The 22,387-nt window shown below is 44.3% G+C and overlaps 1 protein-coding gene across 1 annotated transcript in view; it reads left to right on the top strand.

The window, feature by feature from the left end:
- Positions 1 to 22,387, top strand: part of WASHC5 (WASH complex subunit 5) — a 129,062-nt gene that overhangs the window by 85,442 nt on the left and 21,233 nt on the right. Inside the window, 5 exon segments of the mRNA XM_030219053.1 lie at positions 340 to 464; positions 5,582 to 5,744; positions 18,449 to 18,551; positions 18,694 to 18,773; positions 21,939 to 22,042. Coding sequence (XP_030074913.1) covers positions 340 to 464; positions 5,582 to 5,744; positions 18,449 to 18,551; positions 18,694 to 18,773; positions 21,939 to 22,042 — 575 coding nt within the window.

Here is a 22,387-nt window from a genome sequence, read left to right as displayed (position 1 = left end):
CTGATGAGAGCGATGGATGGGAATATCAGAATTCTGGACATAATGAGGTGTGGGATTTAAAGCTTGAGGAAGACATTGAAAGTGCTGCAGGAATTAAGAAAGCACAGGGTGACTACAGGTCTTAGCAAAAACAAAGTAAGAAAACCAGTAGATCAGTGCCATGGAGCTATTTATTAAAGTAATATCAAGGTCTATCACAGGTCTGCTGTGCTGTATACTCCTGGACAGAAGAAAAAACTTTTACATTACAAATAAATCAAACAGACTTAGTAAGGTTTGGATGTTGACTTTTGAGTTTGATTGTGTAACATGAACTTTCTTGTTTCACATGTTTGCCAGGTCCAAGATTGGCAAAGTATTTATCAATCCACCCACATTCCTATACCCAGATATCCCCCTGTGGATGAATCTGTCACGTTTATTGGTCGACTCTGCAGAGAAATCCTGAGAATTACAGATCCAAAGTAAGTTTACACCTGGAGGAGTTCTGTGCAATTGCGCAATGCAGAATTGGATCAGAATTCGCCACCTTCACAGACTGCGCAGAATTCTGCCTTTCTCGCACAGATCAGCTCAGTTTCCTCTGACATCCCTCCCTCCTGCACTCAAGAAAGCAGTACACAGCCACACATCGGGCTGTTTCCATCTTCTCTGCCACCTTGATCCCTGGTAGTTCTTTAAGTCATGCGGCTCAAAAGAATATTCAGGCCCAGAATAGCAGAGGAAGGTGAAGTGGCCGATGTGCGACTGTGCAGCTCCTCTTTTTGCCATGCCATCAGGGAGGGATGGACACTGATTTTAAAAATGCATGGGAAGCAGCCAGAAAAAGGCAAATAAAATAAATGTGTGTGTTGGGAAGGGGGCGCTGGAAAAATGTGGATGGCGTGTGTGGGGAAGGGGTGCCTGATATGAGTAGTGTGTGTGCGCCATGGGAGGAGTATGTTAGGTGGATGGGGTTGTGTATACCATTTGAAGGAGTGGGGCTGAAGCAAGGTGGATGGGTGATATGTGCTATGGGAGGGAGGAGGGAAGGAACAAGGTGGATGAGATAGCCTAAGCCATGGTGGGAGGGGGCTGAAGAAAAGTGCCACCTTAAATGCTCCTTTCTCCTACCTACCCCTCTTTCCTGTCACATTCATTCCCCTCTAACTGCTTTATCCTCAGCCATGGTGCAGTATAACAAACATTGAATAAACTTGGGAAGCAGGTGTGATGGGTGAGGGGGGGGGGCTGAAAAAAAGAGAGAGAGAGTGTGTGTGTCATGGCCTGGAGAAAGGTGGATGGGGAGGGGTGTGTGCGTGTGTGTCAAGACTGGAGGACCTGGACAGAAATTGGATGGGTATGTTTGTGTGTGTGTCATGGCTGGGGAGCCTGGAGAAAGGTGGTTGGGGGTTGTTCCATGGGGATTAGGGCAGTGGATGTAATGTGGGGGGTTGCCTGGGGGAGAGAGAAAGAGACCTTGGGGGGGGGGGTTATACAGATCAGGGGTCTTGCTGGGAGTTAGGGGGAGAGCATAGGGAGGACAGTGAAGGCTGAGGGATAGGGAGAGAGAACTCTAGAAGGCAGAGTGGTGCTAGAGCGTACAGAACAGATGAACAAAAAGGGGGTAGAGGAGGAGGAAAAAAATTTATTCCACCCTGGAGAAGGGTAGAAAAAGCTGAGAACTGAACTTAACAGGGGAGAGAATGTGGAGAAGGTGGAAATTGAGGAGAGAAACTGCCATGGTGGTGGGGGTATTTCATGCCTGGAGATTGAAGCCATCCCTTATAATGGGAGAATTCTGCACAAGAAAATTATTTTAAGTATGCTGAATTTTTAATTTTTTTTCTACAGAGTTTCCCCAGGAGTATAGATTGTGTGCTGGTGAAACTTCTTTCCTTCATTCTCTGGTTGGGTCTGCAACTGTTTAATTCTGTGATTAAATGCAGTTTCCCAAATTATGCTTTTCCCCATCCCCCAAAACATCTGTTTCCCTCTCATTCCTCCTAAATCACGAACCTGAGAAACTAAAAGGAGCACAGAAGAGTACAAGAAAAGCATCTGTGAATAATGGGATAATTGTGTCAAAAGCCAATCCTGTCGTGGGCTTTGAACAGAAATATCATAGACAAATCTGGAGAGATGGATGCAGAAATAATAAGAGAGAATTTCTAATAATACAGTGACAAGTTGCATAGAAGAGATGTACTGATCAGTGGTGCTACAAAATAATAACTCTGCAAAGGCCACAAATAATACTGAAGTCCCAGTGGTGACATGCTACAGAAAGGCCTGAATGTATCTGATGAAAAAGAACAAAAAGGCACCACACACTGCAAAGATGTATATCAAGTATATGGGTAGTAGTGAACACATGTGTTTATGCTGAATTATTACATATTCAATACAAGTCTTCAAAAATGTTTTAGGGCAAAAGAGAGGTATACACGCAAGCCAACATAGAACAATAAAGTAGTTCACTAATAAGGCGTTACAATTAATGTACCTCATACAACAATAAGCTTTCAATTTTTCATATTGGTGTTTGTACTATTTTTTTTGGGAGGGAGGAGGGGGTTGCAAATTTGAAGTTATTGAGTCATTCCCTTCACACAGGCAGTCTCCTGAAAACTGACATTGGGAGAGATTCTCTATTGCTTTCATTATTACTACTACTACTACTATTTAGCATTTCTATAGCGCTACAAGGCATACGCAGCGCTGCACAAACATAGAAGAAAGACAGTCCCTGCTCAAAGAGCTTACAATCTAATAGACAAAAAATAAATAAAGTAAGCAAATCAAATCAATTAATGTGAACGGGAAGGAAGAGAGGAGGGTAGGTGGAGGCGAGTGGTTACAAGTGGTTACGAGTCAAAAGCAATGTTAAAGAGGTGGGCTTTCAGTCTAAATTTAAAGGTGGCCAAGGATGGGGCAAGACGTAGGGGCTCAGGAAGTTTATTCCAGGCGTAGGGTGCAGCGAGACAGAAGGCGCGAAGTCTGGCGTTGGCAGTAGTGGAGAAGGGAACAGATAAGAAGGATTATCCATGGAGCGGAGTGCACAGGAAGGGGTGTAGGGAAGGACAAGTGTGGAGAGATACTGGGGAGCAGCAGAGTGAGTACATTTATAGGTTAGTAGAAGAAGTTTGAACAGGATGCGAAAACGGATAGGGAGCCAGTGAAGGGTCTTGAGGAGAGGGGTAGTATGAGTAAAGCGACCCTGGCGGAAGACGAGACGGGCAGCAGAGTTTTGAACCGATTGGAGAGGGGAGAGGTGACTAAGTGGGAGGCCAGCAAGAAGCAGATTGCAGTAGTCTAAACGAGAGGTGACAAGGGTGTGGATGAGGGTTTTGGTAGAGTGCTCGGAAAGAAAGGGGCGGATTTTACGGATGTTGTAAAGAAAGAAACGACAGGTCTTGGCAATCTGCTGGGTATGAGCAGAGAAGGAGAGAGAAGAGTCAAAGATGACCCCAAGATTTCGAGCTGAGGAGACAGGAAGAATGAGAGAGCCATCAACAGAAATAGAAAACGGGGGGAGCGGGGAGTTGGGTTTGGGGGGGATAATGAGAAGCTCGGTTTTGGTCATATTTAATTTCAGGTGGCATTGAGACATCCAGACAGCAATGTCAGACAAGCACGCTGAAACTTTGATTTGGATGCAAGGTGAGATATCAGGGGTAGAAAGGTAGATTTGGGAGTCGTCAGCATAGAGGTGGTAGGAAAAGCCATGGGATGAGATTAATGAACCAAGGGAAGAAGTGTAGATAGAAAAGAGGAGGGGACCAAGAACAGAACCCTGAGGTACGCCGACAGGCAGAGGGATAGAAGTAGAAGAGGATCCACCAGAGTGAACACTAAAGGTGCGGAGGGAGAGGTAGGAAGAGAACCAGGAAAGGACAGAGCCCTGGAATCCAAGTGAGGACAGGGTATTGAGAAGTATGCTGTGATCGACAGTGTCAATATAGAAAACGGGGGGAGCGGGGAGATATCAGATAAGTATGCGTATAAAAAGTTTGAAAAATCTTTGTATGAGAGATGCATGATTATTCCCTTAATAGCGGTCAGTATCGTGTATTTTCAAAAGGCATTTGACAAAGTACCTCATCAAAGACTCCTGAGGAAATTAAAAAGGCATGGAATAGGAGATAATGTCCTATTGTGGATTAATAACTAGTTAAAAGAGAAAACAGAGTACAGTTAAATGGTCAGTATTCTCAATGGAGAAGAGTAGGTAGTGGAGTTTCCCAGGGGTCTGTACTAGCACCACTGCTTTTTAACGTATTTATAAATTATCTAGAGATGGAAATAACTAGTGAGGAAATTAAATCAAATCGCAAGAAGATTGTGAAAAATTGTAAGAGGACCTTACAAGACTGGGAGACTGGACATCCCAATGACAGATGACGTTTAATGTAAGCAAATGCAAAGTGATGCATGTGAGAAAGAGTAACCCAAACTATAGCGATGTGATGCAAGGTTCCACATTAGGAGTCACCGCCCAGGGAAAAGATCTAGATGTCATCATTGATAATATGTTGAAACCCTTGCTCAGTGTGCAGTGACAGCTAAGAAAGCAAACAGAATGTTAGGAATTATTAGGAAATGAGTGGAAAACAAAAGAGAATGTTATAATTCCTTTGTATCTCACCATGGTGAGACCGCACCTCAAATACTGTGTGCAATTCTGGTCACTGCATCTGAAAAAAGATATAATGGAATTAGAAAAGGTACAAAGAAGGACGATGAAAATGACAAAGGGGATAGGATGACTTTCCTATGAGAAAAAGCTAAAGCGGCTATGGCTCTTCAGCTTGGAGAAGAGACAGCAGAGGGGAGATATGATGTCTGTAAAATACTGAGTGGAGTGGAGCAGGTAGAGGTAAATTACTTGTTTTTCCCAAAAATACTGGGACTAGGGGGCATGGAATGAAGTTATTAAGTAGTAAATTTAAAAGAAACCAGAAAAAATATTTCTTCACTTAACGTGTAATTAAACTCTGGAATTCGTTGCCAGAGAATGTGATAAAAGCAGTTAGCTTAGCAGGGTTTAAAAAAGGTTTGGATAATTTCCTAAAAGAAAAGTCCATAAGCCATTATTAAGATGGACTTGGGAAAATCCATTGCCTATTTCTAGGATAAGCAGCATAAAATCCGGGATCTTGCCTGTTACTTGTGATCTAGATTGACCACTTGGGAATAGGATACAGGGCTTTGTTGGACCTTTGGTCTGTCCTAGTATGGCAATGTTTTGTTCTTATGATATCTCTCTTTTGTCAAAGACATTTTTGAAGTCTTCTGTTGAATTTGTTTGGCAGGTGTATCTGGGACATGACTAGCAGGCTTATTTTCAAAGCACTTTGGGAGGCTAAGTTCCATAGGTTTCTATGGAACTTTGGGAGGCTAAGTGCTTTGAAAATATGCCTATAGGTCAGATAGAGAGAAAAGTACTCTTAGAAACAAGAGGTCTTTTCTAGATCATCACTGATTTTGCTGATTCTCAAGTTCCTTAACATATTTGTGTTTTGTTTTTCCAAACCACCTACTTTTCTATAAAGACTTCAAGGGACAAGGATGAATGATGCATGTCTCTTTCTTGTCTTAGAGTTACATGTTACATTGACCAAATGAACACATGGTATGACATGAAAACTCACCAGGAGGTGTCCAACAGTCGCCTTTTTTCTGAGATCCAGAACTCACTGGGAACCTTCGGCCTGAATGGTTTAGACAGACTGCTGTGCTTTATGATTGTGAAAGAGCTGCAGGTAACTCATGTTTTTCACTACTTTGTGCCTGTCCGAGTATGCATCCACAAAGTATTGAAGTAGCCTCTTTTGGTCCTGGTAAAATCTTTGCAGTCTTGAAGGTTCATATATAATGGTGAGAAAACATTTATGAACTGTAAGATGGTCTGAATTTTAGCACAATTTAGGATCTAATGATATTTTGTAATGTAAACTCAGATCAAAGAGAATGAGATAACCCCATAGGTTAGGATTTTTTGTTTGTTTTTAATTTAACAATAAAGATCCTTGTGTGGAAAAAGTAAGTGAACTCTTCATTCTATAACTGGTGGTGCCTTCTTGAGCAACAATAACATAACATGTACTATAACTGTCAATAAGTCACATTGACGTTGAGGAAATTTGGCCCATTTTTCCATACAGAACTGTTTTCAGCTCTTAGATCCAAGAGCTTCCCTATATGAGCAGCTTGCTTCAGATCAGGACCAGTGGAGAAAAAAACTCATCTGTATGGATAGGATCTTTTTATTCTATTTATTTATTTATTTTGCTCATTCAGCAATCAACATAGCCATTTCTAAACAGTTGATTGTCCAGTCATCCACTATCAGACAGCGAGTCTTCAAATAGGAAAAGCTGAACACTGCAGTGAGTTTACTTAGAAATGGTCATCCTGCCTGTGTTGCCAAAGAGCAAACCAAAAAATCATCTAGAAATTCCTGGAGAAGGACCACAGCTGGCTGCCAGGGGTATATGTGGAAATGGAGCATATGTCGCTCTGTTTGCAGAAAAAAACCTTTAAGTACAACTTGGAAAGCCAAACCATGGGGCTGGATGGGGATACATCCAAGAATATTAAGGGAGCTCAGAAAAAGGACCTCTTAGGATTTATTTAATAGATCCTTAGAGATGGAAGAGGTACCACGGGATTGGAGAAGAGTGGATGTGATTCCCACTTCACAAAAGTGGGGACAGGGAAGAAGTGGGAAACTGCAGGCCGGTAAGCCGCATTTTGGTTGTTGGAAAACTAATGGAGACTCTATTGAAGGAAAGGATAGTGAACCTTCTATAATCCAGTAGTCTGCAAAATCCAAGGCAGCATGGTTTTAGCAAAGGAAAATCCTGTCATGTGCTAGATGTAATCTACGTGGATTTCAGCAAAACCTTTGATATGGTTCCTGACAGGAGGCTCATGAATAAGCCAAGCAGTATGAAGTTAGGACCCAAAGTGGTAAACTGGTTGACTGACAGACAACAGAGGGTGGGTGGTAAATGGAACCTGCTTGACGAAAAGGAAGGTGAGTAATGGAGTGCCTGAGTGATCAGTTCTGGGGCTGATTCTATTTAATATATTTGTGTGCAACATTGCCAAAGGGTTTGGAGGAAAGGTTTGTCCTTTTTGTGGATGACATGAAGATTACAAACACATTGGACATGCTGGAGGGAGTAGAGAACATGAGAAGAGATCTACAAGAATGGTCTAAGGACTGGCAATTGAAATTTAATGCAAAGAAGTGCAAAGTGATTCACTTAGAATGCAAATCCAAAGGAGACATACCAGATTGGATGTAATAGACTGATAAGCACAACTCAGAAAAGGGACCTTGGGATGATCGTGTCTGAGGTTCTCAAGGTGGCAAAACTGTGTGACAAAACGGTGGCCATAGCCAGAAGGATGCTAGGTTGCATTGAAAGAGGTATAACCAGCAGAAGAAAAGAGGTGTTGATGCCACTGATTGTTACATTTGTACCCCGCGCTTTCCCACTCATGGCAGGCTCAATGCGGCTTACATGGGGCAATGGAGGGTTAAGTGACTTGCCCAGAGTCACAAGGAGCTGCCTGTGCCGGGAATCGAACTCAGTTCCTCAGTTCCCCAGGACCAAAGTCCACCACCCTAACCACTAGGCCACTCACTGTATAAGTCATTTGAGAGGCCCCACTTGAAGTATTGTGTACAAAGATGTATGTTGCTTAGGATGTAAAATGAGTTTAGGTGGTTCAATGAAAAGCAACGAATCTGAGTTCTTTGGCATGCAATAGATATAATCTACTTCCTGCTGGTCTCCCCCACCCCCTCATCCTTGCACTTGTCATTTCTCACTTCAATTTCTAAAACTCTCTCTATTCTGTACTTCACCTCTCTTCCCTCAATCATCTCCAATTAGTACAATTGACAGCGTCAAATTCTAGCACAATGCTCACTGCTTCAATAGTGTCACTCCTCTCCTCCATTCTGAGCACTGGCTACCTGCTTCTACTTGCATCATTTTCAAGACTCTTCTTTTGGTTTAAAAATATCAGGTCTCCTTTGGCTCTTGTTTATCTTAACATAGTAAATGATGGCAGATAAAGACCTGAATGGTCCATCCAGTCTGCCCAACAAGATAAACTCATTTTACATGGTATGTAATACTTTATATGTATATCGGAGTTTGATTTCTCCCTGCCTTTCTCAGGGCACAGACCGTAAAGTCCACCCTGCACCAGTTTTATTCTCCAAATACCGGTGTCGCCACCCAATGTCCACTAAGATTCCATAGATCCATTCCTTCTAAACAGGATTCCTTTGTGTTTATCCCACGCATGTTTGAATTTCATTACCGTTTTCATCTCCACCACCTCCCGCGGGAGGGCATTCCATGTATCCACCACCCTCTCCATGAAAAAATACTTCCTGACATTACTCCTGAGTCTGCCCCCCTTCAAACTCAATTCACATCCTCTAGTTCTACCACCTTCCCGTCTCCGGAAAAGGTTCGTATGCGGATTAATACCTTTCAAATATTTGAACGTCTGTATCATGTCACCCCTGTTTCTTCTTTCCTCCAAGGTATACATGTTCAGGTCGGCAAGTCTCTCCTCGTACAGTTTGCAACGCAAATCCGTTACCATTTTCGTAGCTTTTCTTTGCACCGCTTCCAGTCTTTTTACATCTTTAGCCAGATACGGCCTCCAAAACTGAACACAATACTCCAAGTGAGGCCTCACCAACGACTTGTAGAGGGGCATCAACACCTCCTTTCTTCTGCTGGTTATACCCCTCTCTGTGCAGCCTAGCATCCTTCAAGCCACGACCACGCCTTGTCACATTGTTTGTTCACCTTCATATCCTCCGAAACCAATACCTGAACACTCTCTCTCCTGAATCAAGCTTACTAATCTCTCCCCTCCTATTTGGTATCTCTCTTTTGGGTTTCTACACCCCAAATGCATCATTCTGCACTTCTTGGCATTAAATTTTAACTGCTAGACCCTCGACCATTCTTCTAACTTTCTGAGATCCCTTCTCATCGTTTCTACTCCCTCCAGGGTATCCACTCTATTGGCTATCTTCGTGTCATCTGCAAAAAGGCAAACCTTTCCTTCCAACCCTTTGGCATTATCTCTCACAAATATATTAAACAAAATGGGCCCCAGCACCAACTCCTGAGGAACCCCACTGCTCACCAAGTTTCGCCCAAACAAAGGGCTGCCTCATGGGCTCTCAATTCCAATTTAAAAAGCAAACTTGCACCAGAGCCAGCAAAAAAAATGTATTTATTTATTTTTGACATTTATACCCCACATTATCCCAAGCATACTCAAATTCAGTGTGGCTAACAGTAAATAAACAACAGAAAAGTTTTACTAGTGGGCAGAGGGAAGGAGTGTGGAAAATACGTGGTCTGAGTGACCTATTACATTTTTGAAATGGCATTGAGTGCTTCCACTGTGAGTAATGATGCCAGGAGACACTCATGGGACAAGTACATAGGATCTCTAAGAAAGTGATAGATTAGTTGACATGGATGGGCAGACTGGATAGGCCATATGGTCTTTATCTGACTACATTTTTCTATGTTTCTATGTTTTTCATCAGATCTGAGGTACAATGTGCAAAAAAAAAAAAACTTGCTGACATGCCTCCTGTTTCCTCTGAGCTGAGCAGGCATCCTCAACTGCATTTCTACCAGTGGAAATTGGTGCTTCAATAGTGTGTTTTCAATCACTAGCAACAGACAGTTCTCCTAGAGTCCTCAGAGTTTGCCCATCATCCCTCACTTTTCAAAATTTGATAGTGAAACAGTACCCCCTGCTGGCAGGACTGTAGGTGGAGGACTCCCACTCAGCTTAGAGGGAGCAATGGACATGCCGTACCATAGAGAAAGGAGTCAGTCCAGAGAGTAGCTATTAAAATGGGCAGTGGTCTTCATCATAAAGCACATAGAGACAGACTCATAGATCTCAATTTGTATATTTTGGGAGAAAGAGGAGATATGACTGAGACATTTAGATATCTCCATGGTGTACATGCGCAGGAGGCAGGTCTCTTTCAACTAAAAGGAAGCTCTGGAATGAGAGGGCATAAGATGAAGCTAAACGGGAGTAGACCCAGAAGTAATTTAAGGAAATACTTCATGGAAAGCATGTTGGATGTGTGGAATGACCTTCTGGTGGAGATGGTGGCAACAAGGACTATATCTGAATTAAAAAAAAAAAAGCATGGAACAGGCATGTGGGATCTCTTAGGGGGAGGAAGAGATAGTGGATGATATGCCCTACCTGCCGTCATTTTCTGTGTTTCTACAAGGTTCAGGAGGTTTCTTCCCTTATCAAGCAGCACAGTGACACCCTTAAATCCTCCAGGCCTACTTCCGACCAAGCTTGCTCATTTAGGAGGTTTCATAATAGAATGCAAAGGAGATCCTATTGCTCTGTAGGTATCTTCCTCATTCACTCTCTTCCCAAACCAGACAGGGCTCTTGCTCTCATCCAAGACAGCAGAGGACCCAGAAGTCCCAAACAGCTCCGCACCAAAACCAGGGATGATGTCTTGATTGTCTTTACAGGATCAAAGCCAGAATTACAAAATTCATGCCAGGGAGGCTCAGGTTTTATGCAAGTTGTTGGCCCTTTATAATGTCTGAGTGATAAGTTCTGAAAATCATTCTGCTAGGAATTGCCCACTGAGAGCATCTTGTCAAGCTCTACATCAGGAAATACTTACAAGAATCTCTTCTTTCATAGAAGCCAGTGCAGTCAAACCTGTTCAAGATTAATTTTTATTTGATACAGTGGTGGAAATAAGTATTTGATCCCTTGCTGATTTTGTAAGTTTGCCCACTGACAAAGACATGAGCAGCCCATAATTGAAGGGTAGGTTATTGGTAACAGTGAGAGATAGCACATCACAAATTAAATCCGGAAAATCACATTGTGGAAAGTATATGAATTTATTTGCATTCTGCAGAGGGAAATAAGTATTTAATCCCTCTGGCAAACAAGACCTAATACTTGGTGGCAAAACCCTTGTTGGCAAGCACAGCGGTCAGACGTCTTCTGTAGTTGATGATGAGGTTTGCACACATGTCAGGAGGAATTTGGTCCACTCCTCTTTGCAGATCATCTCTAAATCATTAAGAGTTCTGGGCTGTCGCTTGGCAACTCGCAGCTTCAGCTCCCTCCATAAGTTTTCAATGGGATTAAGGTCTGGTGACTGGCTAGGCCACTCCATGACCCTAATGTGCTTCTTCCTGAGCCACTCCTTTGTTGCCTTGGCTATATGTTTTGGGTCATTGTCGTGCTGGAAGACCCAGCCACGACCCATTTTTAAGGCCCTGGCGGAGGGAAGGAGGTTGTCACTCAGAATTGTACGGTACATGGCCCCATCCATTCTCCCATTGATGCGGTGAAGTAGTCCTGTGCCCTTAGCAGAGAAACACCCCCCAAACATAACATTTCCACCTCCATGCTTGACAGTGGGGACGGTGTTCTTTGGGTCATAGGCAGCATTTCTCTTCCTCCAAACACGGCGAGTTGAGTTCATGCCAAAGAGCTCAATTTTTGTCTCATCTGACCACAGCACCTTCTCCCAATCACTCTCGGCATCATCCAGGTGTTCACTGGCAAACTTCAGACGGGCCGTCACATGTGCCTTCCGGAGCAGGGGGACCTTGCGGGCACTGCAGGATTGCAATCCGTTATGTCGTAATGTGTTACCAATGGTTTTCGTGGTGACAGTGGTCCCAGCTGCCTTGAGATCATTGACAAGTTCCCCCCTTGTAGTTGTAGGCTGATTTCTAACCTTCCTCATGATCAAGGATACCCCACGAGGTGAGATTTTGCGTGGAGCCCCAGATCTTTGTCGATTGACAGTCATTTTGTACTTCTTCCATTTTCTTACTATGGCACCAACAGTTGTCTCCTTCTCGCCCAGCGTCTTACTGATGGTTTTGTAGCCCATTCCAGCCTTGTGCAGGTGTATGATCTTGTCCCTGACATCCTTAGACAGCTCCTTGCTCTTGGCCATTTTGTAGAGGTTAGAGTCTGACTGATTCACTGAGTCTGTGGACAGGTGTCTTTCATACAGGTGACCATTGCCGACAGCTGTCTGTCATGCAGGTAACGAGTTGATTTGGAGCATCTACCTGGTCTGTAGGGGCCAGATCTCTTACTGGTTGGTGGGGGATCAAATACTTATTTCCCTCTGCAGAATGCAAATAAATTCATATACTTTCCACAATGTGATTTTCCGGATTTAATTTGTGATGTGCTATCTCTCACTGTTACCAATAACCTACCCTTCAATTATGGGCTGCTCATGTCTTTGTCAGTGGGCAAACTTACAAAATCAGCAAGGGATCAAATACTTATTTCCACCACTGTATACCACCTGTGTTTTTAAAAAATGGAGTCTTAAGTAGTTTACAAAATTATAAAAATGAGGGAAGGGGAGACAGATAAGACAAAATAACCTCTAGACTAATAAATTGAGAGGAATGAACACAGGGAAAGTTTACAGTGATTGCATGGGGAAATAGGAAGGAAAAATGGGCAGGGACTTATCTCCAAATATTTTTTGATCGCAAAGAAGATGGGGGATTTTATCCCATCCTAGACCTAACATCTCTGTACAAGCATCTGGTTTGAGAAAAGTTCGGCATGGTTTACCTGGGCATCCTCATTCTTTACCTTTAAAAAGTAGACCAGTTATTGTCTGTGGACTTAAAGTATGCTTAAACACACATAAAGATAACATCCAAGCCACATTGAGCCTACAAATAGGTGGGAAAATGTGGAATACAAATGTAACAAATAAATAAGAAGTATCTCAGATTCATGATAGGAAAACACCACACCAGTCCCACGTTCTTGACTTTTGGCTTTGCATCAGTCCATGGATCTTTACAGAATGCCTCCCTGAAGTGGCAGTGTGCCTATGGAAACTGGGTGTGCATATGTTTCCGTGACTGGACAATTGGCTCATAAAGAGCACATTTAAGAAAAGGGCTGAAAGATCCATGTGCACCAGTGTTGGAATTACTACGATTTATCTCGTTCAGAGTGGCTGTGGAAAAAGGCATGGAAGCCGATGCAGGCGTCGATGTCAGAGTCTGTTCCGGGCGTGGAGGCTGTTCCGGGCTGTCCAAAGGGGAGTGCATCGACACCTCTTGAACAGAGGGCGAGCGGTCCTCTTGGTGCCGATGCCTACTGGGTGCCGACTCCCTCGGCGACCCAGAGCTCTCTGTGCCGACACGGGAAGGGGACCGGTGACGATGCTTCTTCGACTTCTTGGGACGAAGCATGTCACTGGAGCTTCCCGGCACCGACAAGGAGGATGTAGAATCCAGCCGTCTCTTCCTCGGGGCCGAGGCCGAAGGAGGTCGGTCTCGGGGGGGCTGTACCGCAGGAGCCCTCAGGGTGGGGGGAGACCCACCCGAAGGCTCACCGCCACCAGCAGGGGAATGGACAGCCCTCACCTGCACTCCAGACGAAGCACCACCGTCCGACGACATCAGCAGATGAGGAGGTCTCGATACCACCGACGCCGACGCAGCCTTCCGATGTCGCCCCAATGCAGAGGGCCGATGCCTCGATGCACTCGATGCAATCGGGGGCAAAGATGAAGGTCCAGGCGCCAACGACGTCGAAGCAGTCGATGCTCCCGGTGCCGATGCCGACGAAGAGCCCGAGAACAAAACGTTCCACTGGGCTAATCTCGCTACCTGAGTCCGCTTTTGCAAAAGAGAACACAGACTACAGGCCTGCAGGTGGTGCCCAGCCCCCAGACACTGAAGACATGACGCGTGCCTGTCAGTGAGCGAGATTACCCGGGCGCACTGGGTGCACTTCTTGAAGCCGCTGGAAGACTTCGATGTCATGGGCGGGAAAAATCGCGCCGGCGAGGATCAAAACTCGAAATGGCGAAAATGGCACCACAAAAATAGGGGGAAGAAAAACTTCGACTGAGGCCTAAATAGGGCCTACCCCGACGACGAAAGAAAACTTACCGGGGCAAAACTAGAAATACGGGAAGGGAGAAAACCATAAAGGTCTCCTTCCGACACCTTTTTTTTTGTTTTTTTAGAACGAAGTCGATAAACGACGCGCGAGGTCAACTTTGGGGCGCGAACGGCGAAACACGACCGTACCGAGCACGGACAAAAGAAGACTGACCGGCACGAGCCGGTTCGGGCGGGAAGACGGCCGCGCATGCGCATCGACGCGCGAGGGCTAGCAAAGGACTTTGCTAGAGAAGTGTTCCGATTGGAGGGGCTGCCGTGGACGTCACCCATCAGTGAGAACAAGCAGCCTGCTTGTCCTCAGAGAATTACAATTATTCCATTATATTTCCATGCTAGACTCTCAAGGCTTATCTTCTCGATGGGGCAACAAATTTCAGAACTTCTTGCAAGAGGACAAATTGGGAAGAGCCTCTATCTCATGGTTACATAAACAATAGAGCAACATCCAAACACCCTGATGATATGATTCTTTTGGGGCAACTTGGACTGAAGATATGGAGCGTCCCTTAAATATTACCCAGTTTATACCTTTAATCAAAGTCATTCCAGAGACTATGCACAACGCTGAGTTATGGGAGTGTCAGTATCTTAGCAGTCATAGAACACGTTTTCCTCAGAAGTGAGTCTTTCATGCAGGTTGTGCCGGCACCCCACACTGTTTGAAATTCAAGATTCATGATAAATGTTTTCATGCTTTATGGAGTTGCAGGCAGATTATGGCCTTTTGGGTGGCTGTGGTCAATTATCTACAACAGATATTAGGATCTCCTCAACAGTTTACAGGCATTGGAATTCTTTTTAATATACCTAGACTCTGTGGGGTTCAGGGTAAGGCAATAAACAGTTTTTAGGTAAGGCAGACATAGTGGGGGGGAAATGTGTGCTTAACCATTGGCTCCAGGAAGAACCTCCTTCCTTTTGGTATGGGAGGAATAAGCTACATGTTTTAATAGTCTGGGAGGCATACAGGGTGCAGAATCATTCTAAGAGGCAAAAAGTATTTTTATCTATTTGAAGGCTTATCTTTAATCCATCTCTCCTATAGCACACAGCCAAGTGCTGAATAGGTTTCAGGCTGTATCATGAGGGCTTCATGAGAGATTCTAGGTCTCTTGATGAGGAAGGGGGGAGGGTCATGGGGTAGGGTCCATTCTAGGAAGATAGGAGAAGGTGGTAAATGGTCATATGAGTCCAGACCCTGCTACTCCCATTGGTTGTTCTTTTCTGTATGCTTGGTGGTATGGGTTTATTTAGGGGGGGGGTTGTTTGATGACTTTCCTGCTTATAATCGAAAGAGAAAAACGCCTATATTGTGACCCAAATCGGGAGATAGACGTTTATCTCCCAAAAACGAATAAAGCGGTATAATCAAAAGCCGAATTTGGACGTTTTCAACTGCACTCCGTCGCGGATGCGGACAACGTTGATGGGGGCGTGTCGAAGGCGTGGTGAAGGCGGAACTGGGGCGTGGTTATCTGCCGCTCAGAGATGGGCGCCTTTCGCCGATAATGGAAAAAAAATATGCATTTTTAGCGAGAATTTATGGCACTTTTCCTGGACCCTGTTTTTCCACGAATAAGGCCCCAAAAAGTGCCCTAAATGACCAGATGACCACTGGAGGGAATCGGGGATGACCTCCCCTGACTCCCCCAGTGGTCACGAACCCCCTCCCACCACAAAATATGCCGTTTCACAACTTTTTATTTTCACCCTCAAATGTCAAACCCACCTCCCTGGCAGCAGTATGCAGGTCACTGGAGCAGTGGACTTCAGGCAGGTGGACCCAGGCTCATCCCCCCCCCCCCCCCCCCCCCCCCCCACCTGTTACACTTGTGCTGGTAAATGGGAGCCCTCCAAACCGCCCCCCAACCCACTGTACCCACGTGTAGGTGCCCCCCTTCACCCCTTAGGGCTATAGTAATGGTGTAGACTTGTGGGCAGTGGGTTTTGAGGGGGATTTTGGGGGCTCAACACCCAAGGGAAGGGTGCTATGCACCTGGGAGCTGTTTTACCTTTTTTTTTTTTTTTTTTGTAAAAGTGCCCCCTAGGGTGCCCGGTTGGTGTCCTGGCATGTGAGGTGGACCGGTGCAGTACGAATCCTAGTCCCTCCCATGAATAAATGTCTTGGAGTTATTCGTTTTTGAGCTGGGCGTTTTCGGTTTCCATTATCGCTGAAAAACAAAAACGCCCAGCTCAAAAAAAGATAAACGTCCATGTTTTTTCGAAAATACGATTCGGTCCGCCCCTTCACGGACCCGTTCTCGGAGATAAACGCCCATGGAGATAGGCGTTTCTGTTCGATTATGCCCCTCCTAGTGTACTTGTTTACTGTGCTTGTAAATGTTATATTGTACATTTTTTTGAATAAAAAGATTTGGCAAACAAAGATAATGAAAAGAAATAAAACAAAGAAAATCAAATAAGATGATACCGTTTTTATTGGACTAATTTAATACATTTTCAATGAGCTTTTGAAGGCAATACCACCTTCAGATCAGAAATGAGCAAATAATGACATATATCAGAATGTATACATGAAACATAAAATCATTCCAATTACAGTCATTGAAGATTGTCATTGCAGTGTTTTTCGATGTTATTTTCCCCTTTTTATGTTAAAGGCAGCCTGTAACTAGGGAGTCCCATGCTATGAGGACTTACCTTGCTTGTGCTTGGAAAAAATCAAGTTACTTATCTGTAGGTGGTGGTCTCTCTGGGCAGCAGGATAGAAGTCCTCACGTACCCACACACCTCCCCAAGGAGCTATATTGTATTGTGAGGTGGCCAGCATGACAGTAGTTTGTGTGCGGGATAAAGCAGCTCAAAACTTTCAAGAGGAATAGAAGCTGAGGCAGCATTCCCATACATGGGCTCCATCAGTGATATCACTCATGCTGTGAGGACTTGTATCCTTTTGCCTACAGAGAACACCTGCTACAGGTAAATAATTTGGTTTTACTGTTGACAAAGTTTTATGTTCTATAATGCACAATGCGTCGTCTTTGTTCATTGCTGTTCATCCTAGTCAAAAATAGAAAGTTAAAGTATAGGTTAGTTATCCGGGTAAAATTCTCTCATCATGGTAGCAGTAGGTAACACTTGCCAGCCTGATAGCAAAAGGTGTGGCTCTTGGACCAGAGGGGAATGTTACATTTCCTTCTTCCTTGGGCCTAAGCATATGACATTTCTGCTGTAATGTAGACCTAGCTTACTTTTATGGGATATTCGAAATCTAGATACCCTGCAGAATAGAACATAGTATGCAATTGTTTGTTTTGTACTCTAATTCCAAAAGCATAAACTGCCCAAAACTCAGCTGTCAGCAGGCAGTGCTTTGACTGCCCGCTGCCAGTGTTCAACCCAGATATTCAGTGACGGATCTTTTCCGGCAACCGACATTGAATATCTAAGTGAAACTACAGTGTAGTAAATTTAAAACAAATCGGAGAAAATGTTTCTTCACCCAACGCATAATTAAACTCTGGAATTCGTTGCCGGAGAATGTGGTGAAGGCGGTTAGCTTAGCAGAGTTTAAAAAGGGGTTAGACGGTTTCCTAAAGGACAAGTCCATAAACCACTACTAAATGGACTTGCGAAAAATCCACAATTCCAGGAATAACATGTATAGAATGTTTGTACGTTTGGGAAACTTGCCAGGTGCCCTTGGCCTGGATTGGCCACTGTCGTGGACATGATGATGGGCTCGATGGACCCTTGGTCTTTTCCCAGTGAGGCATTACTTATGTACTTATTCAGCGCCAGCTAGCGAATGACCGATTAAGTTGATATTCTGATTTAACCAGCCATGGCTTGGTGGGCAAAGAGAGGCCTGCTTTTTATGCAGCCTTATTTAGCTGCTAAGCTTGGCCGGTTAAGTTCCAAATATCGAGGCTTAACCGGTCACACCCCCGGAATGCCCCCAATTTTGCCAGCTTTGTTTTCGGCACTAACCATGAATTTTCAGCAGCAATAACCGGTTAATGCCACTGAAAATGACCTGTTATTCACTGAGATGTGAGTTAACTGGTCAGTGGCCATTCCCAGCCGGTTATCTTGCGCTGAATATCGGCCAGAGAATGACTTGCATTGTCTCCACATCCCTCAGTTTTGCCATTTTCTCTTCACCTAATCTCCTTTTTTCTGTTGTTCAGCTCCCAACTCGTAATTTAACGAATGTTAGGACTTCATTAGTCTTTATATTACTCTTATTATTTTTCTTCTGTACCTTCCTGTTTATGGGGATTGTGGATATGCTTAGTTATAAAATACAGTGCCTTCATTTTTACTCCTGTCTAGACTGGTGCACGCCAACAAATGTCTATGTGAGATATTTTTGGAAAGAAAGTACGGACATTACAATCATCTAATCTAATAATAATATAAAATTAGAAAAAGACATGCTTTGCAGTGGAATGAAACTCTTTCCTTTCTGGGTATAGAATTTCCTCATCATGTTTCAGAAGATTATACTTAAAGACAAAGCTGTGCAGGACACTTTGAAAGCCCTCCAGAAAGCAGTCAGTCCTCTGAAAGGAATTGTAGGTAAGTACCCTTAACTCTGCATAATTGGAAGCAGTTTGGGCAGACTGGATGGGCATTTTGGTCCTCCGTATCTGCCATCATGTTGCATACTTTTACCATACAGCATTCATCATGTTTGCTAATCTTTTGTTTTCATTACAAGGAAATTCTAGCAAAATTTATTCTGCCACCATTGCTAAAACTCAGAGGATCTGGAGTGCGTACCTGGATGCAATAATGAAGGTACTTTTGTTTACAAAATATTTGAATAAACTCTTTCCTTTTTTGGTGTGTATAACTTTTTATTTCATATTGAAGAATTAAGATAACTGATTAGACCTTGCATTATGAAGTTCTTTTGGGTTTAGCTCATGCCTTTATAGTGGTAATTCAAGACAAGGGTTATATACAGTAGGAATTTCCCTATCTCTGGGGCCCTTACAATCTAATGCCCAGATGATCAAAAGCCCCATGCTGGGGCTTTATTGCCACTATGATCAGAGATAATAGCATGCAAATTTATGCACTGTTATCTTTGATCATAGGGTAAATGTGCCTCCCACACTTGTTTGAAAAGTCTGGGCTTTCAAAAGCCTAGACCTGTGAAACACAGGGGCTGGACCCCAAACAGCAAGGCCCTGGTGGCCTAGTGCCCCCACCAAACCCCCACCCCAAGCCAGCGACACGGGGGCTGGAGGTCCAGTGGACATCCATTCCCTCTGACCCCCCCCCCCCCCCTCAAGACACAAGTTCATGGGGAGGAGATCCGATGGATCTCCAGCCCCCTAGCCCCCCCCCCTCATGCCCCCCCAATCTGGTGGTCTAGCAACCCTCTTCCCTGATCCCCTTCAAGTACCTTTGTTGGAGGAGGGAGAGGTAGTACACTCCCTCCTCTTCCAGTGTCGTGTTGAAAATGGCGGCACCCAGCCCTGCCCAGTGCATTTTGGGATGCGCTGGGCGGGGCTTCACACCATATAAGGGAGATGAGGGGGCGGGGAAGAGGGCCACTAGACGACCAGGTTGCGGGGGAGGGGCTTGGTTTGTGGTCCTTTGGGCCACCAGGGCTTTTTTTGTGGAGATGCGAGAGGGGGTTAGGGGGGCTGGAGATCCACCAGATCTAAAGCCCCCCATGAACTTGTATCAGGGGGACTGGAGGTTTGCTGGACCTCCAGCCCCTGTGTTGCTGGCTTGGGGGGGGGGGGGGGGGTGGGATTCCTACTCATGCGGGGGGGGGCTATATTGAGGGGAATGGGGGGCCTACTAGCATGCAAATGCATGCTGGGCAGGGCTCACCATTCCTCCCCAATGATCTGTAAACCCTGATGCCAGCTCCGAGCTGGCATAGGGCTTGCCACAGACAGCGTGCCAATGTTTGGCGCGCTGCCCACTGATCATTGGGGAGGAATGTGTTTACCATGCATTTGCATGCTACTTGCGCTAAGAGTTCTGTTTAGCATGCATTTGCATGCTAGTTGTGGTCAGAGCCTGTGAGCGCATTGTTTCACGTGCTCAGGGGCTCTGATCATAGGGCGGTAGCAAATGCAGGCGTTAGTATGGCGCAAATAGCCTCTAGCACCTGCGTTTGCTTCTGATCCTCGGCTAATAATTTTGTATTTAAGGCAGTGGAGGGTTAAGTGACTTGCCCAAGGTTTCAAGGAGCTGCAGTAGGAGAAACAGTAATTGAACACTGTCTTGCTTGTTTCTCAGCCTGATGCTCTAACCACTGGTTACTGCTCCACTCATAATATATTTAGAAAGAAACGAGTTAAAATGGATCCGTCCCCCCCTAAAGCAGTAGCTAACTTAATAGGCTTAGTCCTTTTAAGCAGAATCTCTCTCTCTCTCTCTCTCTCTCTCTCTCTCTCTCTCATAAGGTACTCCCAGTCACTACTCTTCATTGGGCTGGCTGCTAGCTAGGCCCAACACCATGGCAACTAAGGCTGTCTCTTGTCCCTTCTGGACACACACCAAAGTCATATACTTTAGGAATATTCTGCAAGGTTCTCTCCTACCTTGGCAGTCTTCTGTCTGCGTATAATCAACGCCTGGATGCTGACTTGACTACTTACAGTTTCCTACCCCAGGGAAACTCTTATGCTCAGACTATTCTTCTTCCCTAAGGACTGTAGCCTTCTCTCTATGTATCATTGTGGAGTTCCCCACTCAGGGCTGCTCCCAAGGGGCTTCTTGACTCAGGCCTCTCTCACTACTCCCTTGGAGACTTCTTGATTTGAGGCCTCCCTGATCTGTTGTACCTCAGGACGTGTGGAGGCTCATTTTCAAAGCACATAGACTTACAAAGTTACATAGATTTACTGTGTAACTTTGTAAGTCTATGTGCTTTGAAAATTAGCTCCTTAACCACCTCCCTGCCTGAGCCCCACCCCTTTGACTCAGCAGGTATACCCTTTGATGGCTCATTTTCAGTCTCGATGAGGGAGTGATCCTATGGGAACCTGGCCATGTACTACCCACCCCTCACGTCTTTATAAAATGAGTGGCAACATTTGCATCTCCCTTGCAGACAGGGACATAAGTTTGAGTGTACATTAGCATATTTTACAATCTATGGACATACATTTGTTGTCTGCTCAAACTCTGCCTCTGAGAATGTGTATTTTTTATACCAGTGAAAACATTGAGGTCAGACTGTTAAATTAAATCACAATATATATTCATTAGATTTCTAGGAATTTTTATCATAGGTTAATTCTTAAATCTGACCTCGTGGCCTACACCAATAAAATTATAAATTTAATCCAGTTTCCAAAATTCATGAAGCATTGGGTGAACTCAACCATTACATCCTTTGTGCTATAACTCTGGAATAACCAGACCTGCTCTGGGCCATGGAAGACGCAGACTAAATCCTTGAATTTAGGTATCCGTGAGGATGTAGAATTAAGTGAGACATCACCACCAAGACATTAAATGCCATATACACATTTCTAGTTTGAGTAATTTTGGAGTAGAATAAGATCAGTTTAAACTTTCTGATGTAAAAGTTTCCATGTGACTCTGAACTAAAGGAAACAGAATGCGTTCCTTTCTCTGGAAAAGCCTTTGTAGAGTTTTTCACCTCTTGTACAGCAGGAGTGACATGTTTATGGACATCATGGATTGGATTCCTATCCCATTTCTTCTCAGTTTTCAAGTATGCATGTATACCCATCTCCTCAGTTCTATGATCATTTTACATTGATCTGATATGGTCGTTTGGAGGGAGGACAAGCTGTTGGCGAGAGGGTTAGTTGGGCTACACAAACTGCAGTTGGGGCTAGTAAATTATAGCATTGTGGACCTAAGGGGTGTGAGCAGTTTATTAGGAATTTTTTAGAAGAATGAGCATGTCAGCTGCATTTCTAAATACTAACAAATTCTTGCTGCCTTTCTCCCTATTCATATCAGGTTGGACAAATACAGATTTTGAGACAGCAAATTGCCAATGAATTAAACTACACCTGTAAGTTTGACTCCAAGCATCTGGCAGCAGCACTGGAGAATTTTAATAAGTAAGAAAGGCAACATCATACTTTATTTTATCTTTATTTTTATTTTTATTTTTAAGATAAAAAACATGAGCTCTTATTCTGTGACTTGGGCATTAAGCTGTTTTGAATGCTAGGACCAGTGTTAGTTGTCCTGGGGCTCAGGTTCGAAACTTCAGAGGAAGCTTTCAATTCAGTATTCTGTCACTTTTACCCCATCCTTCAAGGCCCCTTTCTGAGTCTTTTTCTTCCTTTTCATCTTCCCTTCAAATTCTGGTTCTTAAGACTTTTCTCCCTCCCCATCCAAGGTCCTCTCCCAATGTCACCACCTCCATCCTGAGTCATTTTCTTCTCCCTTACCCCTTGGCC

Source organism: Microcaecilia unicolor, chromosome 1 (assembly GCF_901765095.1).
Source record: "Microcaecilia unicolor chromosome 1, aMicUni1.1, whole genome shotgun sequence".
Taxonomy (NCBI): Eukaryota; Metazoa; Chordata; class Amphibia; order Gymnophiona; family Siphonopidae; genus Microcaecilia; species Microcaecilia unicolor.
This window is presented reverse-complemented; position numbering and strand designations above follow the sequence as displayed.